Source organism: Orcinus orca, chromosome 20 (genome assembly GCF_937001465.1).
Source record: "Orcinus orca chromosome 20, mOrcOrc1.1, whole genome shotgun sequence".
Classification (NCBI taxonomy): domain Eukaryota; kingdom Metazoa; phylum Chordata; class Mammalia; order Artiodactyla; family Delphinidae; genus Orcinus; species Orcinus orca.
Genome location: NC_064578.1, coordinates 28,408,400 through 28,428,154, shown reverse-complemented (window position 1 = coordinate 28,428,154; position 19,755 = coordinate 28,408,400). Strand labels below are relative to the sequence as shown.

At 37.4% G+C, this 19,755-nt stretch overlaps 1 protein-coding gene across 4 annotated transcripts in view; it reads left to right on the top strand.

The window, feature by feature from the left end:
* The window catches only part of LOC117199107 (peroxisomal membrane protein 11A-like), a 234,429-nt gene that overhangs the window by 14,101 nt on the left and 200,573 nt on the right, over positions 1 to 19,755 (top strand). Inside the window, exon 3 of one of the 4 annotated variants that reach the window (XM_049703805.1) lies at positions 1,173 to 4,930. The exons of the other annotated variants lie outside the window; for them this stretch is intronic. Within the exon in view, the coding sequence (XP_049559762.1) occupies positions 3,177 to 3,485 (309 nt within the window). The 5' untranslated portion in view covers positions 1,173 to 3,176 and the 3' untranslated portion in view covers positions 3,486 to 4,930. Of the gene's footprint in view, positions 1 to 1,172; positions 4,931 to 19,755 lie in introns of those variants that run through there. 4 annotated transcript variants of the gene reach the window in all.

Genomic DNA, 19,755 nt, shown 5'->3' with positions numbered 1-19,755 from the left:
TAGAGCTCAGGCTCAGTAGTTGTGGCGCACGGGCTTAGTTTCTCCACGGCATGTGGGATCTTTCCGGGCCAGGGCTCAAATCCGTGTCCCCTGCATTGGCAGGCAGATTCCTAACCACTGGAAGTGACAATATGCAAGTCAGTTGTACTTCAACGCACAAGCAATAAACAATCTGAAAATGAAATTAAGGAAACAAATTTACAATAACATCAAAAACAATAAAATAGTTAAGAATAAATTTTTAAAAAAGAAGTGCAAGACTTTTTCATTGAAAACTACAAAGAAGATCCAAATAAATGAGAAGACATCCCATGTTCCTGGGTTGGAATACAATATTATTAAGATGGAAATACTCCCCAAATTGATCTACAAGTTCAATATAATGCCTATCAAAGTCTCAGTTGGCTTCTTTTGAAGAAATTGTCAAGCTGATCCTAAATTTCATATGGAAATGCAAGGGACCCAGAATAGCTAAAATAATTCTGAACAAGAATAAGAAAGTTGGAGGACTACACATCTTGGCTTTAAAACTTACTAGAAAGCTATGGTAATGAAGACAGTGTAATATTGGTACAAGGACAGACATATAGATTAATGGAATAGGGTTAAGAGTCTAGAAGTAAACCCGTACATTTATGGTCAACTGATTTTTGACAAGGATGCCAAGATAATCTAATAGAGAAAGAACACTCTAGATACTCACACTTGAAAGAATAAAACTGGATCTTTACCCCATACCCACACAGAAATTATCTCAAAATTGGTCATAGACCTAAATGTCAGAGCTAAAATGATAAAACTCTTAAAAGAAACTATAGGAGTAAATCTTTGTGATACTGAGGCAATGGTTTCTTAAATACAACACCAGAAGTACAAGTAACAAAAGGAAACTAGATAAGTTGAATCTTTCATGCTTCAAAGGACACCATCAAGGAAGTGCAAGACAGAATTATCTGGCTGTCCAGTGGTTAGGACTCCATGCTTTCACTGCCGAGGGCCTGGGTTCAGTCCCTCGTCGGGGAACTAAAATCCCGCAAGCTGTGTGGTGCGGCCTAAAAAAGTAAGGATGAGAGTGATAAGATAGTACTAAAATAAAAATACTGCCAACATAGAATTTGCTACCCAGAAAAAAATCTCTTTAAAAAACAGAGGCAAAATAATAACTTTTTCAGAAATATAAAAGCTGGAAGTATTTATCACCAGTAAACCTACACTACTAGAAAGAAAGTCTAAAGGAAGTCATTCAAGCAGAAGGAAAATGGCACCAAGTGGAAATATGGATCTACACAAAGAAGTAAAGAACACCAGAAATAGTAATTACCTGGGTAAATATATAAGATTTTTTCTTATTATGTAAATCTCTAAAAGAACTGACTGTCTAACAATGTGTTGTGGGGTTTATAGCATAGTTATAAGTAAAATACATGACAAAAAAAGGTAGGAGCAAAGAAATGGAAGTGTACAATTTAAGGCTCTTTTATGTAAACTGATATCACTGGAAAGTACTCTGTAATTAAAGATGTATACTATAAACACTAAAGCAACTACTAGTAAAACAAGAGTTTAGCTAGTAAGCCAACAAAGAAGATAAAATGGAGTAATAAAAAATATTCAGTACAAAAATAGGCTGAGGGCTTCCCTGGTGGCGCAGTGGTTGAGAGTCCGCCTGCCGACTCTCAACCCAGGGGATGCGGGTTCGTGCCCCGGTCTGGGAGGATCCCACATGCTGCGGAGCAGCTGGGCCCATGAGCCATGGCCACTGAGCCTGTGCGTCCGGAGCCTGTGCTCCTCAATGGGAGACGCCACAGCTGTGAGAGGCCCGCGTACCGCAAATAGAAAATAAATAGCATTCATTAATTACTGTGGTGGTTTTAATGTATGTCCAAAAATTTTTCAGTATTCCTTTCTCCAGAAAGTGAAGCTCAATTCTCCTCCCCTTAAGTGTGAGCTAGACTTTGTGATTCACTTCTACCCAAGAGGGTATGAAAAGGGAAAAAAAAAAAGTAACTTTGCAGTGGAGAAACATGGCAGACACCACCTCAACCAAATGATCAAGATTTACATCAGCAGTAAGTCATGATGACACAATGCACCTCTAACATGATGTGATGGGAAGAGTACTTCACTTTTGTGGTAGACTTCCTCACGATCCATAATCCCAATCTAATCATGAAAAACATCAACCAAACCCAAATTGAGGGGCATTCTACAAAACACCTGATCAGTGACCTTCAAAAGTGTCAGAGCCATGGGAAATAAGGAAAGACTGTGAAACACAGAAAGACAGATTGGAGGAGACTAAGGGGTCATGACAACTAAATGCAAGGTGATAGTGGATTGGATCTTGGAAAAAAGGACATTCGTGGAAAAACTGGTGAAACCCAAATAAAGTCTGTTGTTTAACTTAAAAAAAGAAAAGAAATGGCAAGATGATAGACTTAAACTTAACCACGTCAGTCATTAAAATGAAAATAGTCTAAACACCCCAATTAAAAGGCAGTGATGGTCAGATCAGATTAAAAAACTGTGACCAAAGTATATATGCTGTTTACAAGAAATACAAATGAAATATAAAGCCACAATTAGGTTTAAAAGTAAAAGGATGGGCACCCGCCCCCACAGGGGTGGGGAGACTCAGCCCCTCAGGTGGGCAGAGACCAACCCTCCCGCGGGGACCTGTAGGCCGCCCCTGAGGACTCGCAACAGAGCCCAGTGCAACTCTTGTCCTTGGACTGGGTGCCATGGACGCCTTTATCAGCTTCACCAACCAGACCCAGGGCCGGGACCAACTCTTCAGAGCCGCTAAGTATACATGCATGTTGCTTAGATATTTGTTAGAGCCTAAAGCTGACAAAGAGGAGGCTGTTATGAAGCTCAAGAAACTGGAGTCCAGTGTGAGCTCTGGCCGTAAATGGTTCAGACTAGGCAATGTGGTACATGCTGTACAGGCGACTCAGCAGAGCCTTCATGCCACTGACCTGGTGCCCCGCGTATGCCTAACATTAGCCAGCCTGAACCTTGTGATTTATTTCATCTGTGACCCCATCATCTTTGTGAGGAGTGCAGGGCTTGCCTCTGGCATTAACAAAGAGAAATGGTGAACGTGGGCTGCACGCCATTACTACTATTCTCTTCTGCTGAGCCTGGTCAGGGATCTGTATGAAATCTCCCTGCAGATGGAACAGGTTGCACACGACAGGGCAAAGAGGGAGAAATCGCCATCCCAGGATCGTCTTGGGTATAGCGTGGCTAATGAGGAAACAGAATGGCTCCAGTTCTTTCTTCTTCTCTTATTCCGATCTCTGAAGAAACATCTTCCCTTGCTCCTGGACACAGTGAAGAACTTCTGTGATATCTTGAACCCTTTGGACCAGCTGGGGATCTATAAGTCCAATCCAGGCATCATAGGCCTTGGAGGTCTCGTGTCCTCTATAGCAGGCATCATCACTGTGGCGTATCCTCAGATGAAACTGAAGACCCACTGAGGTGGTTTCGGGCTGAAGACTAGTACCTGCTTTCAAGACAACCTGTTAGTGAAATGGACATTTGCACTAGGCACAGCCATGTCATGCTGTGCTTACGGACTTATTCACATGAGGACTGAGTGACCTGCGATGTGAACAGAGGGGCCAAGAACGGTGGAGGGGAGAACGTGAAGGCTTATGTGTTTTCTAGAGCGCTGGAGTGACTTATGAATTTCTGAGTATTTTTCCTTCATCTAACATTTATTGAACATCTCTTACGTGCATATTAGGAACTTACTGGTTGCTGAACGGATAAAAATTGAAAGAGAAAAATTGAAAAAGATCCAAACTAACAAGTGGACACTAATATAAGCGACTTTTGGGCCATGTGCCTCACTACTTTTGCCCAACTACAGTAGGACTGATACACACCCTCTCTCAGATCTAGTAGAGGCCCCTTATTCTCTGATCAGTTACCCCACTTCCTCCATAGCTGCCAGTGCCAGGATAGAGGAGAGCTGGGCTTATAGCCTCTTAACTTGACTTTTACATCACTGTGCTCCTGTCCTTCCTCTGTCCAGTAGTAAAATCAGAAGTACATCAGGCACCTTCATAGTATAAATTGTGTCTTTAGGTAATGCAGTGAGGAAACAAAAAATCTGAAGCAGATAGAAAGGACTTGAGGTAAAAATAATGTGGTAAGTCACAATTGATGCCTGCGGGTTTCCCTGTGACAGATGAGGAGACTGAGGTTAAAACTGAGGACAGAACTGACTCCCAATCCAGTGCTTTTTCCGTATTTCACTGCCTTCCTGATTGAGTGGAAGTGCAAGACTCTCCAGAATACTGTGCGAAAATCCTTTTTTAGAACCTTTCTTGGTCAGTGGTTTATATTCTGTTCTACAAAAATTAAAACTATATCTAGATCTACCAGTAGGATTGTTTATTTAAAACCATATAACAGTTTGGGCACTTATGCATTAATTTTCATCAAAATTTGTGCAGTTGAGAAATTTCACAAAAACGATGAAAATCTACTATATTCTACAATAAATCAGAGTTCATATTTGTAGGGTGGTTGGGGGAGGTAGAGAAGAGCAGTAAGGGGCTAGTGAAGAGGACAGTAGAACGATGAGTCAATTCCACTTACTCGTGTTTCTACTTCTCATCTTGGATGTTGGGTTCTTATTTGTGATTACAGATCCTCTTAATTTGAGGCAAGTGAGGTAGAGAAATAGGGTACCATCAGGTAAGAGGTCAGTGTCAGTCCTGCCAGTAAAGCCATCACATTGATCCGAACGGAAATGAGAAAAGAAATGTGCACTAAGTAAATTTCCCATAAATGTGATTGAGATTCTTAAAAAGTAGACTCACGTTCTTGGCTCTCTATTTTTAAAGTGACCAATCAAGATACAGGATTTGAGAAAGAACATTTTGGGCATTTTAAGAGAAATAAAAGCTGCTAGATCAGGGCAAATAAAAAATTTAACTATTTTTACTTTGTCCAGATCTTCTACTGTAATAAATTATGCCTAATAAATTTATAGACAAAAAAGAGTAAAAGGATGGAAAAAGATAACAATAATCAAAAGTAAACTAGAGGGACTAACTAATATCAAAGTAGATTTCAGAGCAAAGAATATTACCAGGGAGAAAAAAATATCATTTCATAGTGATGAACGGATAATTCATCCAGAAAAAAAATTCAAAAATGTTATACACATCAAAATACAACCTTAAAAATATATGAAAAAAACTGACATAAATAAAAGGAGAAATCCAGAACTATAGTTGGAATTTTCAACACTCCTTTCTCAGTGACTCATAAGTAGGTAGAAAATCAATAAAAGTATAAATGACTTTAAAACCACTGTCAACCAGCCTGACCTAATGACATTTATAGAACACTTCACGCCCCAAGTGCAGAATGCAAATTCTTTTCAAGCACATATTCTAGGCCAAAAAACATTTTTTCATTCATTTAAAAAGATTCAGACCATGTAAAGTATGTTCTTTATCCACAGTGATATCAAATTAGAAATCAGTAATAGAAAGATGTCTAGAAAAATCCTCAAATATATGGAAGCTAAATAATACACTTCTAACTCACTATGGGTCAGAAGAAGTCAGAAGGGAATTTAGGAAATATTTTGAACTGAATTAAAATGAAAATGTAACACATAGGATGCTGCTAGGGCAGTACTTAAGGGAAATTTATAGTGCTAAATACCTAAGTGAGAAAAGAAGAAAAGTTTCAAATCAGTAACCTAACCTTCCACCTTAAGAAACTAGAAGAGCAAATTAAATCCAAAGTATACAGAAGAAAGGAAATAGTAAAGATTAGAACAAAAATCAATGAAATATAGCACAGAAAAATAGAGAAAAATAAATGAAACCAAAAGTTGGTTATTTGAGAAGATCAATATAATTGATAAACCTCTAGGCAGACTGATAAGGAAAAAGAGATTTAGGACACAAATTACTAATACCAAGAATGAGAGAAGTGGCATCACTACAGATTATGCTGGTATTAATAAGGATAATGAGGGACTATTATGAACAACTTAGATACTAATAAATTCAACAACTTAGATGAAATAAGCAAATTCATTTTGAAAGACACAAACTATCAAAGCTTACTCAAGAAGAAATAGATAACCTGAATAATCCTATCTGTTAAAGAAATTAAATTTGTATTTTAAAATATTCCCGTGAAAAAATGACAGGCCCAAATAGCTTCACTTGGGAATTCTGCTAAACTTTTAAGAAGAAAAAAATACCAATTCTCACAGACACTTCTAGAAAATTGAAGAGAAGCGAACACTTTCCAACTTATTCTATAAGGCCAGCATCACCCTGATACCAGAACCAGACAGACATTACAATAAAAGAAAATTACAGACCAATATTCCTCATGAACATAGATGCAAACATTCTAAAGAAAAAAGAACTCATAATTCTTTACTAAAAGCAAAACCCCAGTGCTTCTCTTAATTCAGTTGAGGTTTCTGGTAGAAAGCCACATGCATTTATATTTCTAATAAGTATGTAGTATAGATGTACACTTTGGTATTTGGTATTCCTAAAAAACTGATTCTAGTGAGGAAGCACTAGAACATAAAAAAGCCACAAACAGAAATGGGTTTGCCCTCTGGGGGACTTTATAGCTGCCTTCACTACATAAAGGTAGTACACTGGCCACCTCTGGTTATACATCATTTAATTTTTTTGACACTCTGGATAGGATTTAACTTTAAGGTGAGCTTCTTCTTTGTTTCCTTTGGCAATCACTTTAACATTTTAAAAATTCAGCAGCAATTACCACTTGTAATTTCAGGGTTTTAAAACTCCTCCTATGACTTCTAGAATATTTAAAATTTATAGTATTTAGATAATATTTCACCCACCATTGTCTCATTTCTCCTGAAATTTATCAAGGTTTGAAGTAATGAATGTAAAAGAAATATACTGTATGTATATTTTAAAAGTTCAATTTTTCAATGCTTCATTTCCTTCAGTGCTTTGTATTTGTTATGTGTATTTTTTCATGATAATCTTAACAGATAATAATCTTTACTCATAAAATTAAGAACCAAATATGTTTTACTCATATATTGTTTTATTAGAAATATCTTGGTTAACTTTTGCATTCATGTCTATCATAAATCCTCAATTAATTGGGTTACTTAAAGGGTGTATACAGTGCTATCCTTGGTCCACAGAGGGCTAACCAGCTTTGTTATTTTTTTAATCTTTACGTTTGTTTTAACTCTTGTTCCTAACCACATAATGTGCTTTTTAACAAGTAAAGATTCTAGCAACATTAGTAAGTTCTTGTTGATACGTTTATTATTATAATCACTACTTTTAATTTTGAAACTCTAAACAGTAAATTAACCCACAAGATCATATGGGTTCTACAAAAAATACATTGCAATTTATTGTAAATATAGCATTACTATAAATACTAACACTATTGTTGCATAATTATTTAGATTAAATTATGTTATGATAAAACTGTGTCACTTAAGAATGAATCAAAAACGTATTTGGTGAGACACTGAAAATTTTATTGTGGTAATTGAGTGCCTGGATTATGCATGGATGATAAACAAATTAAGGATATAATCGAAGGAATTGCTACCTTGGCTTAATGACTCTCCAAAGGTTATATTCAAATAATTATCCATCATTTCTAGGTTGATAAAATAATTAAGTTAAAAATGTGACCCTAAAACTGTTTTAGAAAACCACTGCTATAACAACAACAACAACCATCATGTTAACAAATAATAATAGCAATTATTACTACCACTAGTAGAGTACCACCATTTGGTGAGCACTTGCTTTGAGCCATTCACTGGGTCAGTCAGGGTCATTTAATCCTCACCACAATCCTCTAATGTAAGACTTACTATCCTCATTATACATACAAGGAACACTCCCTCAGTTTTCTTTTGTGGAACCACATCTCTTCCATTGTTAATTCATACAGTTTAGGTAGATTTGCTCCAGCCCCAGTTTCTAGAGGGGGCAACAAAGCTTAGGCCTGGCCAATTTGAGATTCTCATCCCAGTGGCCACAATGTTCGCTTTAAAGAGGCAAGTGATGCAAGCTGAGTCAGTGAAGACTTCCCCAAGACCATTTCTGGAGCTACTGTTTTCAGTAATAGTATGGCCTATGTCAGATAAGATTGCTGCAATACATGTGGACATTCAGGATGCGAAATTCAATCCACTTGTACTTCTTCCTGTGTCTCTAAAGTTATGATGGAAGATTGGAAACATTCATGGGCCCACCTGAGCCCTGCTCCTATGATTCATGGGGGCTCTTAACCTCATATTAAGCCCAAATATCAGTGAAATCATGGTTTTGATGTGCTATGTCTTTTCTGATATAAATTAAAGTAGACACATTATCATTAAGAAAATTTTATCTGTGTACTACCTAAAATGATTTCATGTCTTGCAGTGGTCTGCATACCACATTTTGGGAAATTCTGGACTAGAAAAGAAGTCACACTGTCCTGTGTTGTTTAGAATGCTATTTTTGTTTATGCATTTGTATTTAAAGTTATGACACCTACCTTCAAAAAAAAAAAGCCACTATGAGCGATTATTGGGGGAAAAAAACACACCTAAAGGAAGAAACATTTTGGATTGTATTTTAACTCATATTTTGTGTCAATATAGAAATGAAGCAGTTATGAGATGGTCCGTTTTTGCATATTTGATAAAGTTTTTCTCTTGTAATCCACACCATTTCTCTGGAGCCTCACCTGTAGCTCTGGGCAAAAAGAGGCTAGAGTCTAATGGCTCCAAAGTTAGGATATCTTTCTCTCACTTTCCTGTTCAAATAAGACCTTTCACTTTAATTTCCTTCTGTGAATAGTTATAGATTAAGCTCGTGAGGCTGGGCCATGTCTGTTTGGTTTACTACCATATCTGTAGCACCATGCCAGTGCTCAGCAAAGAGTAGGGGCTCAATGAATATCTGTTGAATGAAAGAATGAATGAATGAACGGATGAGCATTTTCATACACAGGCTTGTCAAGTGAGCAAGTCTGGTATTATTATTATTGATGGTGGAACTGAGGCTAGGAGAAGTTATGAGGGGTCTTTAATGTCGTATAATCAGTGACAGAATTGGGATTTGTATCTTTTACCCTTTGTGTAGATCCCTGAACTACGTTTGTTGAATAAATAAGTTAATGAAACAATAATATGTATTGTTTTCTTAAAACATATTCTTAACATATTTCTTAAAGTATATTTATACTTCATTGGTTATAAAAGGAACATTTTAAAGAGAGACAAACTACTTTTGTGGCTTAGTGTTGTTAGGAACCAAGGGAGGGTGGGGTAGGAATGAGGAGATAGAATGGGCAGATTTAAAATAACTTGAATATCTTAAAAGTAACTGAACATATTGTCTGTTAATAAGAGTAACTTAATGATGAAATGACAGTGAATGCCTTAAAGTAGCTCACACCAGTTTTTGTCTTTGTCCTAAAGATATGATTAATAAGAAAATTGTTTCTTGCTGGAAAATGCTTTTTGTGAGATCTGTATTTTGGTACACAATGCACCAAAACATTTGTTTCTATTTACCTTGAAATAAAATCCCCTTCAGAGATAGCATGTGGAGAGCAGCCATCTGTTCAGGATTACACTTCTGAATTGCTGTTTCTCTGAACTCACTGGACTCTGTATACATTAATTTTAAAAATAAGGACCGTTTTCCCCCTTTATCAAGTTTGTTTATCAACACTATCATAAAGATGTACTTATATTCTAGTGTGCATTAGTAACTGTCAATTGACTACTGAATAACAAATTAAATTGGGAATCCTGGAGTCTCTGAATTCGGTTGACTGTTTTTACTCTGCTATCAGACTTTGGAACAAGTCATTATATACGTCTTATCTTTCCCCCAAATAAATAGCTTTGAATGTTCATGAAATTAGGGGCAACTGAGATGCTTTTTAGCTGATTAGCACTCTGGTAGAGCCGAGCCGAAGTGCAGGAGAAGGTAAAAGGGAAGTATGCGTGGCAGTGATCTTAATTCTCACACCCACTACTACAATTTGACCCCTAAAACTCTGATATTGCGCAAGTGACCCAACTATCACCAGGTAGAATCTCTTCTGGATGAAACTATATTGTCTTAACACTGATAGAGACTTTTAAAAGGCTCTTTTCATGTGCATAATCTCATGTAAACCTCATTTCAACCATGGAGGGTAATAGGGCAGGTTTTATTACCCCGGTTTTACTGGTGACAAAATAGAGGTTCAGATTGGCTAGGTGATTTGATCAAAGGCACACAATTATTGGATGGTAGAGCCAGGACTTGAATTCATACTTTCAAATCTCTCTTTACATTATGCAAAATCTTTGATTTTTCTGGGGAAAGACATTGTAAGGGGGAATATTCCATTTATAGTTCGTAGAGTGTTAACTGCTTTGACCCCTTGCAAAATTTTGTCTTTCTGTAATATCTTTTTACTTAAGCAAAAACTACACCAAACAAAACAATCCTTACAATATATAGCATACATATAAAGAACTAAAGAGCAACAATTCCAGCTGAAAGAAAACATTTTGTGTTTCATTACAGAGCAGTGTTAACAGCACAAATAGAAGTGATTATGAATCAGCTAAAAGGTTCTTCCTGTTACCTTATTTGATGAAGTTTCTTTACTGAACCTCCAAGGTCACCCTCACATAAAGAAAGCAGACTAACATCTGGATTTCAAAGAAAATTAATCACTTCTTCTTAAAGCTGTCCAAATACTTTGTTAGAAGGTATCATTATTAAGAAATTAAAATAGAGGTACCAGTGCCCCCTTCCTAAGATTTGATTGGGTTCTAATCTGTAGTTTGGCTTTTGTGACCTTGGATACATCTTTTTAACCTTTATTAACTCATCTAAAACATGTCTCATAGAGGTTTGTTTTGGTTTTAGAAATGCTTTAACATTTTTGGATTAAGTGGTGAAGTGGATGGAAATGCTATTCCTAAAAAAGCTTGGAGGCAAATAAAATATTTTTATTGTTCTGTTCAACTGGCTCCTCAGAAGATCAAGGAGCATTTTATTCTTGGATCATTTACTTATTCACCAAACATTTATTGAGTGCCATGTACCAGACCATGACCAGCACTCTCCTCTTTTCTCCTGTTATTGTGCCATCAGGTGATGCTTCTAAGAACACAGCAGAAGGCTTTTATTTCCCTTATAAAATGTGAGTGCATGGTGGCCACTTGCAAGGCCTTCCAGCCTGCTATATAAGCAAGAGTGGAATTTTCTGTCCCTCTATGTATGATGAGTACTTTACCATATATTGCCTCATGGCTATGAAATGTTTCACAAGCATTTGCTATTAAAAAGTAAGCTCCTTGAAGGAGGAAACCATGGCTTATTTCTCCTCTATGTCTCTACTCAGGACAAAACAGTAGTGAGGAATTCTTTGCCAGGGAGTCCATGGATGGATGGGCTTCACAGAACTTGTGAGCTCCCTGAAATTGGAAGAAAAATTATTTTTGCATGTGCAATTTTTGAAGTGGGTCCAACATTTTCATTAGATTCTCAAGGGGGTCACTGGCTCAGTGGCTAACCACTATAGGTTAACCACTTTAATGGGCTTTTGATGAATACTTGAATGGGAGCAACAACAGGAAGACAGATGTGACCTTGATGTACAAGAGAGTGTTGTCATGATCGGAAAGCATGTTTGGGGATGGCTCTCAGTTCCCCAACACTGGAGATGTTAATAGCTGGATGACCCAACAGTGATAATGTCGTTGGGATGTTGATCTATTCTTTCTGCCTTATGATTCTATGATAATATCCATCTTCACTAAAGAATACTTCTCATTCTTCACACCTTCCCCTGACACCCATACCATTTTTGTGTGATTCACTCTTTGGACTATTTATACACCTAAAGAATCTTTTTGACAGATAACCAGAGGCATACAAATCAAGCTTTGAGAACTATGACCCTAAGAATGTGTGTGAAATACCAAATAACAGGTAGGGTACTTGGCATGAACTCTAGAAAATGAAGAGAATGTAGAATGATTTTTGAGTTAAGGATAGAAGATAAGAAGATAGTAGTTGACAAGCAGGTCGACACAGTTGCTAATAGATTAAACAGAATAGGATTTAATTGAGTACTAAATTGGGCTAGTTACCTGTAAATTGAGGCCTCTGGGCAATTTTAGTTTGGGCTGCAATTTTGCTACTTTCATTCAAAGAAATTAGGACAATGCAACTCAAGATGAGTTTCAGAAGTGCAAAGTGGTAAAAACACATTCATTTTCAAGTACATACATATACAAATTTGTGCATGAATATATGCATGTATAAAACAACATGTTCATGCCTTGATACCCATGGAGATAAGAATCGATCCACACGAATATATTCATTCACACATATGCCAGATATAAGGAGGATTAAATATGGTATCTAATAGAAAATTTTCACATGCAGGGAAATAAGAGTATTTCAAAGCAAATATCCAATGGATGAGAAGAATACTTTAGGTAATATACTGATGCTTCTTTCAGGGTTAATGTCACAAAACTTCACAGGGTGTCTAAGGAACTGAGTACAGGCAGAACCCAAGCTGACAGTATCATACCAGGAGCTAGTCTAGGTGAGAGAAGTCCTAAAGATATCCATTATAGTCTACAGGAAACAGGCCACATTACATGTTCCAGTTTTCTTTGGAGAAGTGTGTTTGTTAAATGCTGATCATAAACAGCTCCAGTCCCAGTTTGCTGGATTGGGCATAGGGCCCTTTAATCAAATGTTTCCTCATCATGCTTTCTGATGATCTTCTGAGCTGGCTGTTTTAGTTACTCTTCAGCATTCTGCAAAGTCTCACTTAGCATCCTTTAGCTTGTGCATTTTTGATGAGTATGGTATTGCTATTTTTATATGTTTTGTAAACTCCTTTGAGGAATGCAGGGGTACATGGAGAGAAAGAGATGGTGGTGAGCTTCTTCCTTTATTTAATCCATCCATGCCCCAATCTCTCAGACACCAGTATAAAGCTGTACCTATTAAAGCTAGCTGATTTGCCAAGTGTTTTTGCTCCGAAGGGACATCACCTATTTTGGGCAACAAAGAAGTGTTAGGAAGGGGAGGAAGACATACCTCAGAAGGACAGATCTGAAATGAAGTCCAGAATACTGAAGAGAGTGGAGTGGAAAAGCAAAAGAGTGCCTAGTGAAAGGTCACTGAAGCAGTGAGTGCAGAGCTAATGTTCTGGATGGTTGTAGGAAAGCCTCAATTAAGAATTCTGTTAATAGAGAAATTAAGAAATGTTATTAAAAAGTTCTCTAAGCCAATCTAATAAAGGAAATCAGGACATGGCAAACTAGGCTGGTTGTTTAATTTATTCAGTAATCTGTATTTTTTTAGATTGATGCAAATTATTAACACATTTATTGAGCAACTATACATATACAAAGCATTCTGTTAGGAAATGTGTGTGAAGGGTGGGAGGATGGTATTTAAAAAATACAAGATGAGTACATGTTCTCCAAAAATATATGGGAGGCTATGTGTTAAGAACTGTGTTGGGTGCTTTCTGTATATTATCCCATTTAATCATTAAAACAACTATTAGGAATGAAAATTATCCCTATTTTACAGATGAACAGCCTGGAACTCAGAAATTTAAGTTGTTTCCTCCCTCCCTCTCTCTCTTCCTTCCTCTTTCTTTCAACAAGCTTGAACTCAAAAGCCTTATAGAACATGGTGCCTTTTTCCAAGGTTTCACTTTTTCTGAGGGTAGCAGAATTATACTTACGTAGTAAGTGCTATAGTAGAGGTATGAACCCAGTAATATGGGAGCTCAGAGGATGAAGCAGTCTATTTTGCTTTGTGATATCAGAGAAGGCTTCCTGGAAGAGCTATTATTTGAGGTGAATCTTAAAAAATGAGAAGGAGTCCATCTAGTAGACAAGAAAGATAAGAAAACAATAACAGTGTGGCGGCCACTACTGGCTGCCCACTCAGCACTCATTACCTTCTTTCTTTCTGGAAGTGCCGAGATTTTGCTCAGGTGTCCCCTCCCCTACTTGACCCAAGGGAGAGTGACCTTATTGCTACCTTCAGGAGGAAGTGCTGATTGTTTTCAAACAATTTTGGTAAGTTCACTCTTGCTTGATTATCCTAGGTCTGGGCATATGAACCAGTTCTGGCCAATGAGATATAAAAGGAAATCTGCTAGGAGGGCTTTAGGAAATGCTTCTTTCCCTTAAGAGGGAAACACTGGAAGAGATACCCCCCCATTTTTTTCTCTAGATATTGCTGTGCTTGGAAGGGATGCTTAGAACTACCACAACCATCTTGTGACTGTGAGGGGAGCCAATCTGAGGGCAAATTAAAATTTCTGAGGATGGCAAAGCAAAGAGATAATAAAAAGAACCAGCATCTTTAATGACATTGTTGAGTTCTGAACCGTCCCTGCTTTTCAACTTCCTGTTACATGATGTTATAATTGTTTTTGTTCTATCAGCCAGTTTGAAGAGTCTTCTGCAGTGGCATCCTCACTGATAACAGAGCAGATGCAAAGGCATAAGGCTCAGAAAGGTCACAGGCCACCTAGAAATTGCCAGTAGTTCTTCATGACTGAAGTGCAGGATACTGTGGAGTTGAGAGTGGGGTGATGGCTAGAGACAAGGTGAAATAGTAGCCAAGGGTCAGATCATGAAGGGCCTCATATGTTAGAATCAGATATTTGGACTTTATTTTGTAAATAGTGGGGAGGCGTTGAAGAGTTTTAAGCAAGGTAATGGTATAATTAGATTTGCAGTTTAGAAGCATTCCTCTGACTACAGTGTGGAAGATTGAAGAGAGGGTAAGATAGCAGTTGGTGAGATACCAAGGTCATTCAGCTCAGGAGCACATGGAGTCACATGTAGGTTGGTCTCTCTCCATTAACATTCCATTTTAGCTTGGAAAGACAGAGGTTAAGAAAATATATGCAAAGTGGAAGATTAGAGGGGCAGACAGTAAGTGCTTCAAGATTTTATTGAAGAAGAATATGTTGGGGGTCATGGAGAATTTCAAAGAGCAGATTGGATATGAGCTGAACACTGAAGGACTTGGAAAACTTGGGAGTTGAGTGGAGTGTAAAATAACATAAGGGTAGGACAAGTCAAGCTGAAATGGAGAGTTTTATGTGGGGACGATAAAGCTGGAATGGTCACTTGCAACCAAAATGGCAGAGAAAAGAAATGAAACTTAACCCTAATTCCATCACTTAGCAGTTGTGGAACACTGAGCTTGATAAAATTTTGTTTCCTAATCGGTTGAGTTGGGGTTACAAACATATACTTTATTAACATCACCAAGTGATGTCACATGGATATCATATATCCCATGTTACATGATGAGAAAGACACTTCCCCTTTGTGGTATTCTTTCAAAAAACCCATAACCCTAGTCTCATCGTGAGAGAAACATCAGACACACCCAATTTGAGGAACACTCTGCAAAATACCTGACCAGTACTTCTTGAAACTATCAAGGTCATGAAAAACAAAGACAAACTGTCACAGACCAGAGGAGACACAACAACTGAATGCAATGTAGTATCCTAGACTAGATCCTAGAAAAGAAAAAGACATTAATGAAAGAACTGGTGAAATCTGAATAAAATTTAGAGTTTAGTTGATACTAACTTACCAGTGTTGGTTTCTTAATTTTGACAAACTAACCACAGTAATATAAATAATAGCAATAGGAGCCACTGAAACTGGGGGAGGTGAATACTATCACCGTTATCTTTGCAACTTTTCCATAACTATAAAATTATTCCAAAATAAAAAGTTTATTTAAAAACAATATATCCTTCACTGAGTTGTTATGAGGACTGAATGAAAGAATATATGCAAAGCAGCTAGTATAGTGCCTGACGTGTAATAGGGCCTCAAATGTTTTTCTGTAAACTAGTGATTCTTAAATTCAGGGTGTATAAAAATCACCTAGAGGTATTATGTCAGAAAAGTGAACAAATCCCAGGGCCTCAATCTCAGAGATTCTCATTTAGTAGCTCTAGAGTAGGGCCCAGGAATAAGAATTTGTGATAGGTACCCTCTGGAGAGTTGCTGCTATAGACTATGGCGACTATGGAGATAGAATGTCTGCCCCACTTACCACAAATGGGTTGAAAGGAGAGAAAGGGGGAAATGTAGAAGCAAACACTTCAAAACCTGTAAGTTACAATTTAAATCATTACAGATTAATTTGGGATGAAAGAGAGGTCTGATTAGGTAGCCATTTAATAATAACAGCAGTGTGGTTGAAATCTAATTTTTATTCATTTGAGCCACCTAAAAATGTTTAGCTGTTTTTTCTGCTGAAGCACACAGATGACCCATAGAACAAAGGCACAGTTCAACCCCTTCAATTACAAATGAGCTAACTGAAGCTGAGAGAAGAGATGTGACGGTTTAAGGTCACAGAGCTAGCTGCTGAGAAAATAGATTAGAACCCACTCTTTTTTCAGCTTTATTGGGGTATAATTGACAAATAGAAGTGTATCAGGTGGAGAACATGATGTTTTGATATACAAATATATTATGAAATGATCACTACAATCAAGCTAATTAACATATCCATCACCCCACATAGTTAGCATCTTTTTTGTGTATTATGAGAACACTTAAGATTTACTCTTTTAGTAAATTTCAAGTATACAATACAGTACTGTTAACTGTAGTCACCATGCTGTACATTAGATCTCCAGAACTTATTATATTGAATAATTGAAACTTAGTACCCTTTGCCCAGTATCTCCCCATTTCTCCCTCTCCTCAGCCCCTGGCAACCCCCATTCTATCCCCTGCTTCTATGAGTGCGACTATTTTAGGTTCCACATATAAGTGAGATCATGTGGTACTTGTCTTTCTGTGTCTTGCTTATTTCACTTAGCATAATGCCCTCTCGGTTCATCCGTGTTGTCACAAATGGCAGGATTTCCTTCTTTTTCAAAAAAAGGCTGAATAATATTCTATTATTATTATATATAGCTTTCACATTTTCTTTATCCATTCATCAGTTGATGAATACTTAGGTTGTTTTCACATCTTGGCTATTGTGAATAATGCTGCAATGAACACGGGAGTTCAGATATCTCTTTGAGATAGTGATTTCTTTTCCTTTGAATATATACCCAGAAATGGGATTGCTGGATCAGATGATAGAATTCTTTTTAGCTTTTTTGTGGAACTTCCATATTGTTTTCCATCATGGCTATACCAGTTTACATTCCCACCAATACAGTACATAAGGGTAGAAGCCACTCTTGCAAGCTCCAGTCTAGGTGTTCTTTCTGCTACTAGACAATCATTGCATGCCTCACTCAGAATCTCACATGGGCTTTCATATGGGCTCTGGAAAAAAGAGATAGGGTGTCTGACTTATTGAGGGGAATGCCAAAAGTTTGTTTACTTAATTCTCACTGACAAGTTTGTTCTTGGCCTACTGTATTCTCGAATAACTCAGTTTTCCCTTCAACTAGATAGAGTAAAAAGGGATCATCTGAATAGGAAAATGGCCCTTTGTAAACAGTCTTCAGTCACGCTCAGCTTCCACATCCTCAGCCATGTCAGCAATTTGTCATCAACCTGAAAAGGCTCACCAGAGTTTCAGATCGTTGACTGACAAAGCAGGCACCCCTGCCCTGGCTCAAGCCTAACCACGCTACCATAAGATACATTGATTATAACTATACTGTTCCAAGGTGGTATGGAACCCAAAGCTACTTCTAGGAGGAATAGAAGCTAAGGCATATCACTGTCTGTTTCCCCCATCACTCTAGCTTGGTATAAGTGAAATCAGATTTAAATTAAGGGTATCTTCTCAGTACATTTGGCCCCACCCCTCTGCTCATATTGCAGTTTCCTGGGCTATGCTCTGCCCAACCATGTTTCCTAAGGCCTGAGAGTCTCCATCATCCCTTGGGGTTTTGATTCTAAACTGACAAGGCAGAAAGTAGGCTTTTTCTGAATCTCCACTTCCTTGCTTTTTTCCTCTTAGATACCTACCCCACCCCCACCCTCACCCCCAGCCCAGGAAGGCCTTTTCCTTCTACCCCATGTACCCCATGCACTGGGAAATGCCCTTACATCATAAATTATATCCTTCCTGCTCTGTGACTTAGAGTAAAGATGCTTTATTCCACATACTCCAAGCTTTTAACCTATAAATCCTTTTTTTTTTTTCCCCTGCCACAAATCCTGGCTCTTACAAATGAAATAAAACTTTAGCTTTAACAGTTGCTTTCTCTGAAATACTTTTTATTTAAGAACCTATTATGAAAGTCAGAAGTTAAAAACTGAGGAAGAGGGGCAGGGAGTGAGGTCCTAGACTGAAAACAGGGAGATTAGGTTAAAATGTACACAAGAATAGTGAGATCCCTCAGCTTCCTTCCTTATCCGTTTATCTTTTCTCAGGAAGCAGCAGGAAGATGTACTCCATCACAATGAGGGATTAAACCAAGAAAGAGAAGGTGTGGGATTCAGGAAGCAGAAACAATGTGTAGGGAATTCTCAGGATGGTCCTGAAGGAAAATCCCAGGATGACAGCTGTGCATTAGTTCTAGAGAGCAACCAGTCCAGACTGACAGGGAGTATGGAGGGCTCCAGGAGACGATGATCATCTGCTTGCTTTCGCCATATGGAAAGTTGAATTATTGCTGTTAAAGGGCATGGGAAGATCTAGCCACTAGAAAAATGCAACAACAACAAAAAAGCTCAACAAATTCTAAGGAGCAACAATTACTGACTCCAGAAAAAAAAAATTGCCAGAAAAAGGAGAGGTAATCATAGTCAACTGCTTAACTCAGCAGTGAACAGTATTTAAATGTCCAATTAATGTAAACTCTATTGCTTTGATTTAAAAAGAAAATGTGGGATATATCAATATTTATGATGGGAAAACAGAGAGAAGAATATGGATGGAAGTAAGCTACATTCTCACCAAAATAGTATGGTAAGTCAGTGTCCAAAACTGATGAATTAAGATGTAGCCATTTAAGCACATTATTTAGAAATATGAAGATAACCACAGAGAGAAACAGCTAAAATATTTGCTCCTGGGGAGTGGAATATAACCCCCAATTTTTTGGTGGTTCTTTTGAATGACACTCTCTCCAACAGAAACAAAAACTAAACTCCATCTAACAAATCAATTTGTTTAGAAACAAATTGTATATTTAAAGGCTTAAACCAGAAAAAAAAAAAAAAAAACCGAGACACTTCAAACTGTACCTGCACCAACCAATATTCTCCTTGGCTTAAGGCCCCTCACATTTGCTTCCCATCTAATCTTGGAAGAACCTCAGGGAGTGGTTTTTTTTGTTTTTTTGTTTTTAATGTGCCACAGGCAACACCCTCAGTTAAGAGGACATACCAATCTTTTTAGGGCCGAAAATCAACTACTGATAGACATTGATTGTAAGCTTGTGATGATACCATCTTCTTCGTACTTTAAAATTTGGGGAAGTTTTTCTGTTTTGATCTCAAGTTTTCCTGTTTCAAACCTGTGATTCTTTGTGGAAGTTTACATTATGATTCTTGTTATTTCAAAAGATTCATGACATAAACTACTGAACATATGTAGTTCTAGAAGCTCTTAATTATAATTGATAAAAGAGCAACACATTTTATTTATTCTTCTTTACTTATATTGTCTGATAAACACAATAAACTATCTTAAATACATACTTAATTGGTATAATTGTTAAACTCGAGGAAGCTATACGGTT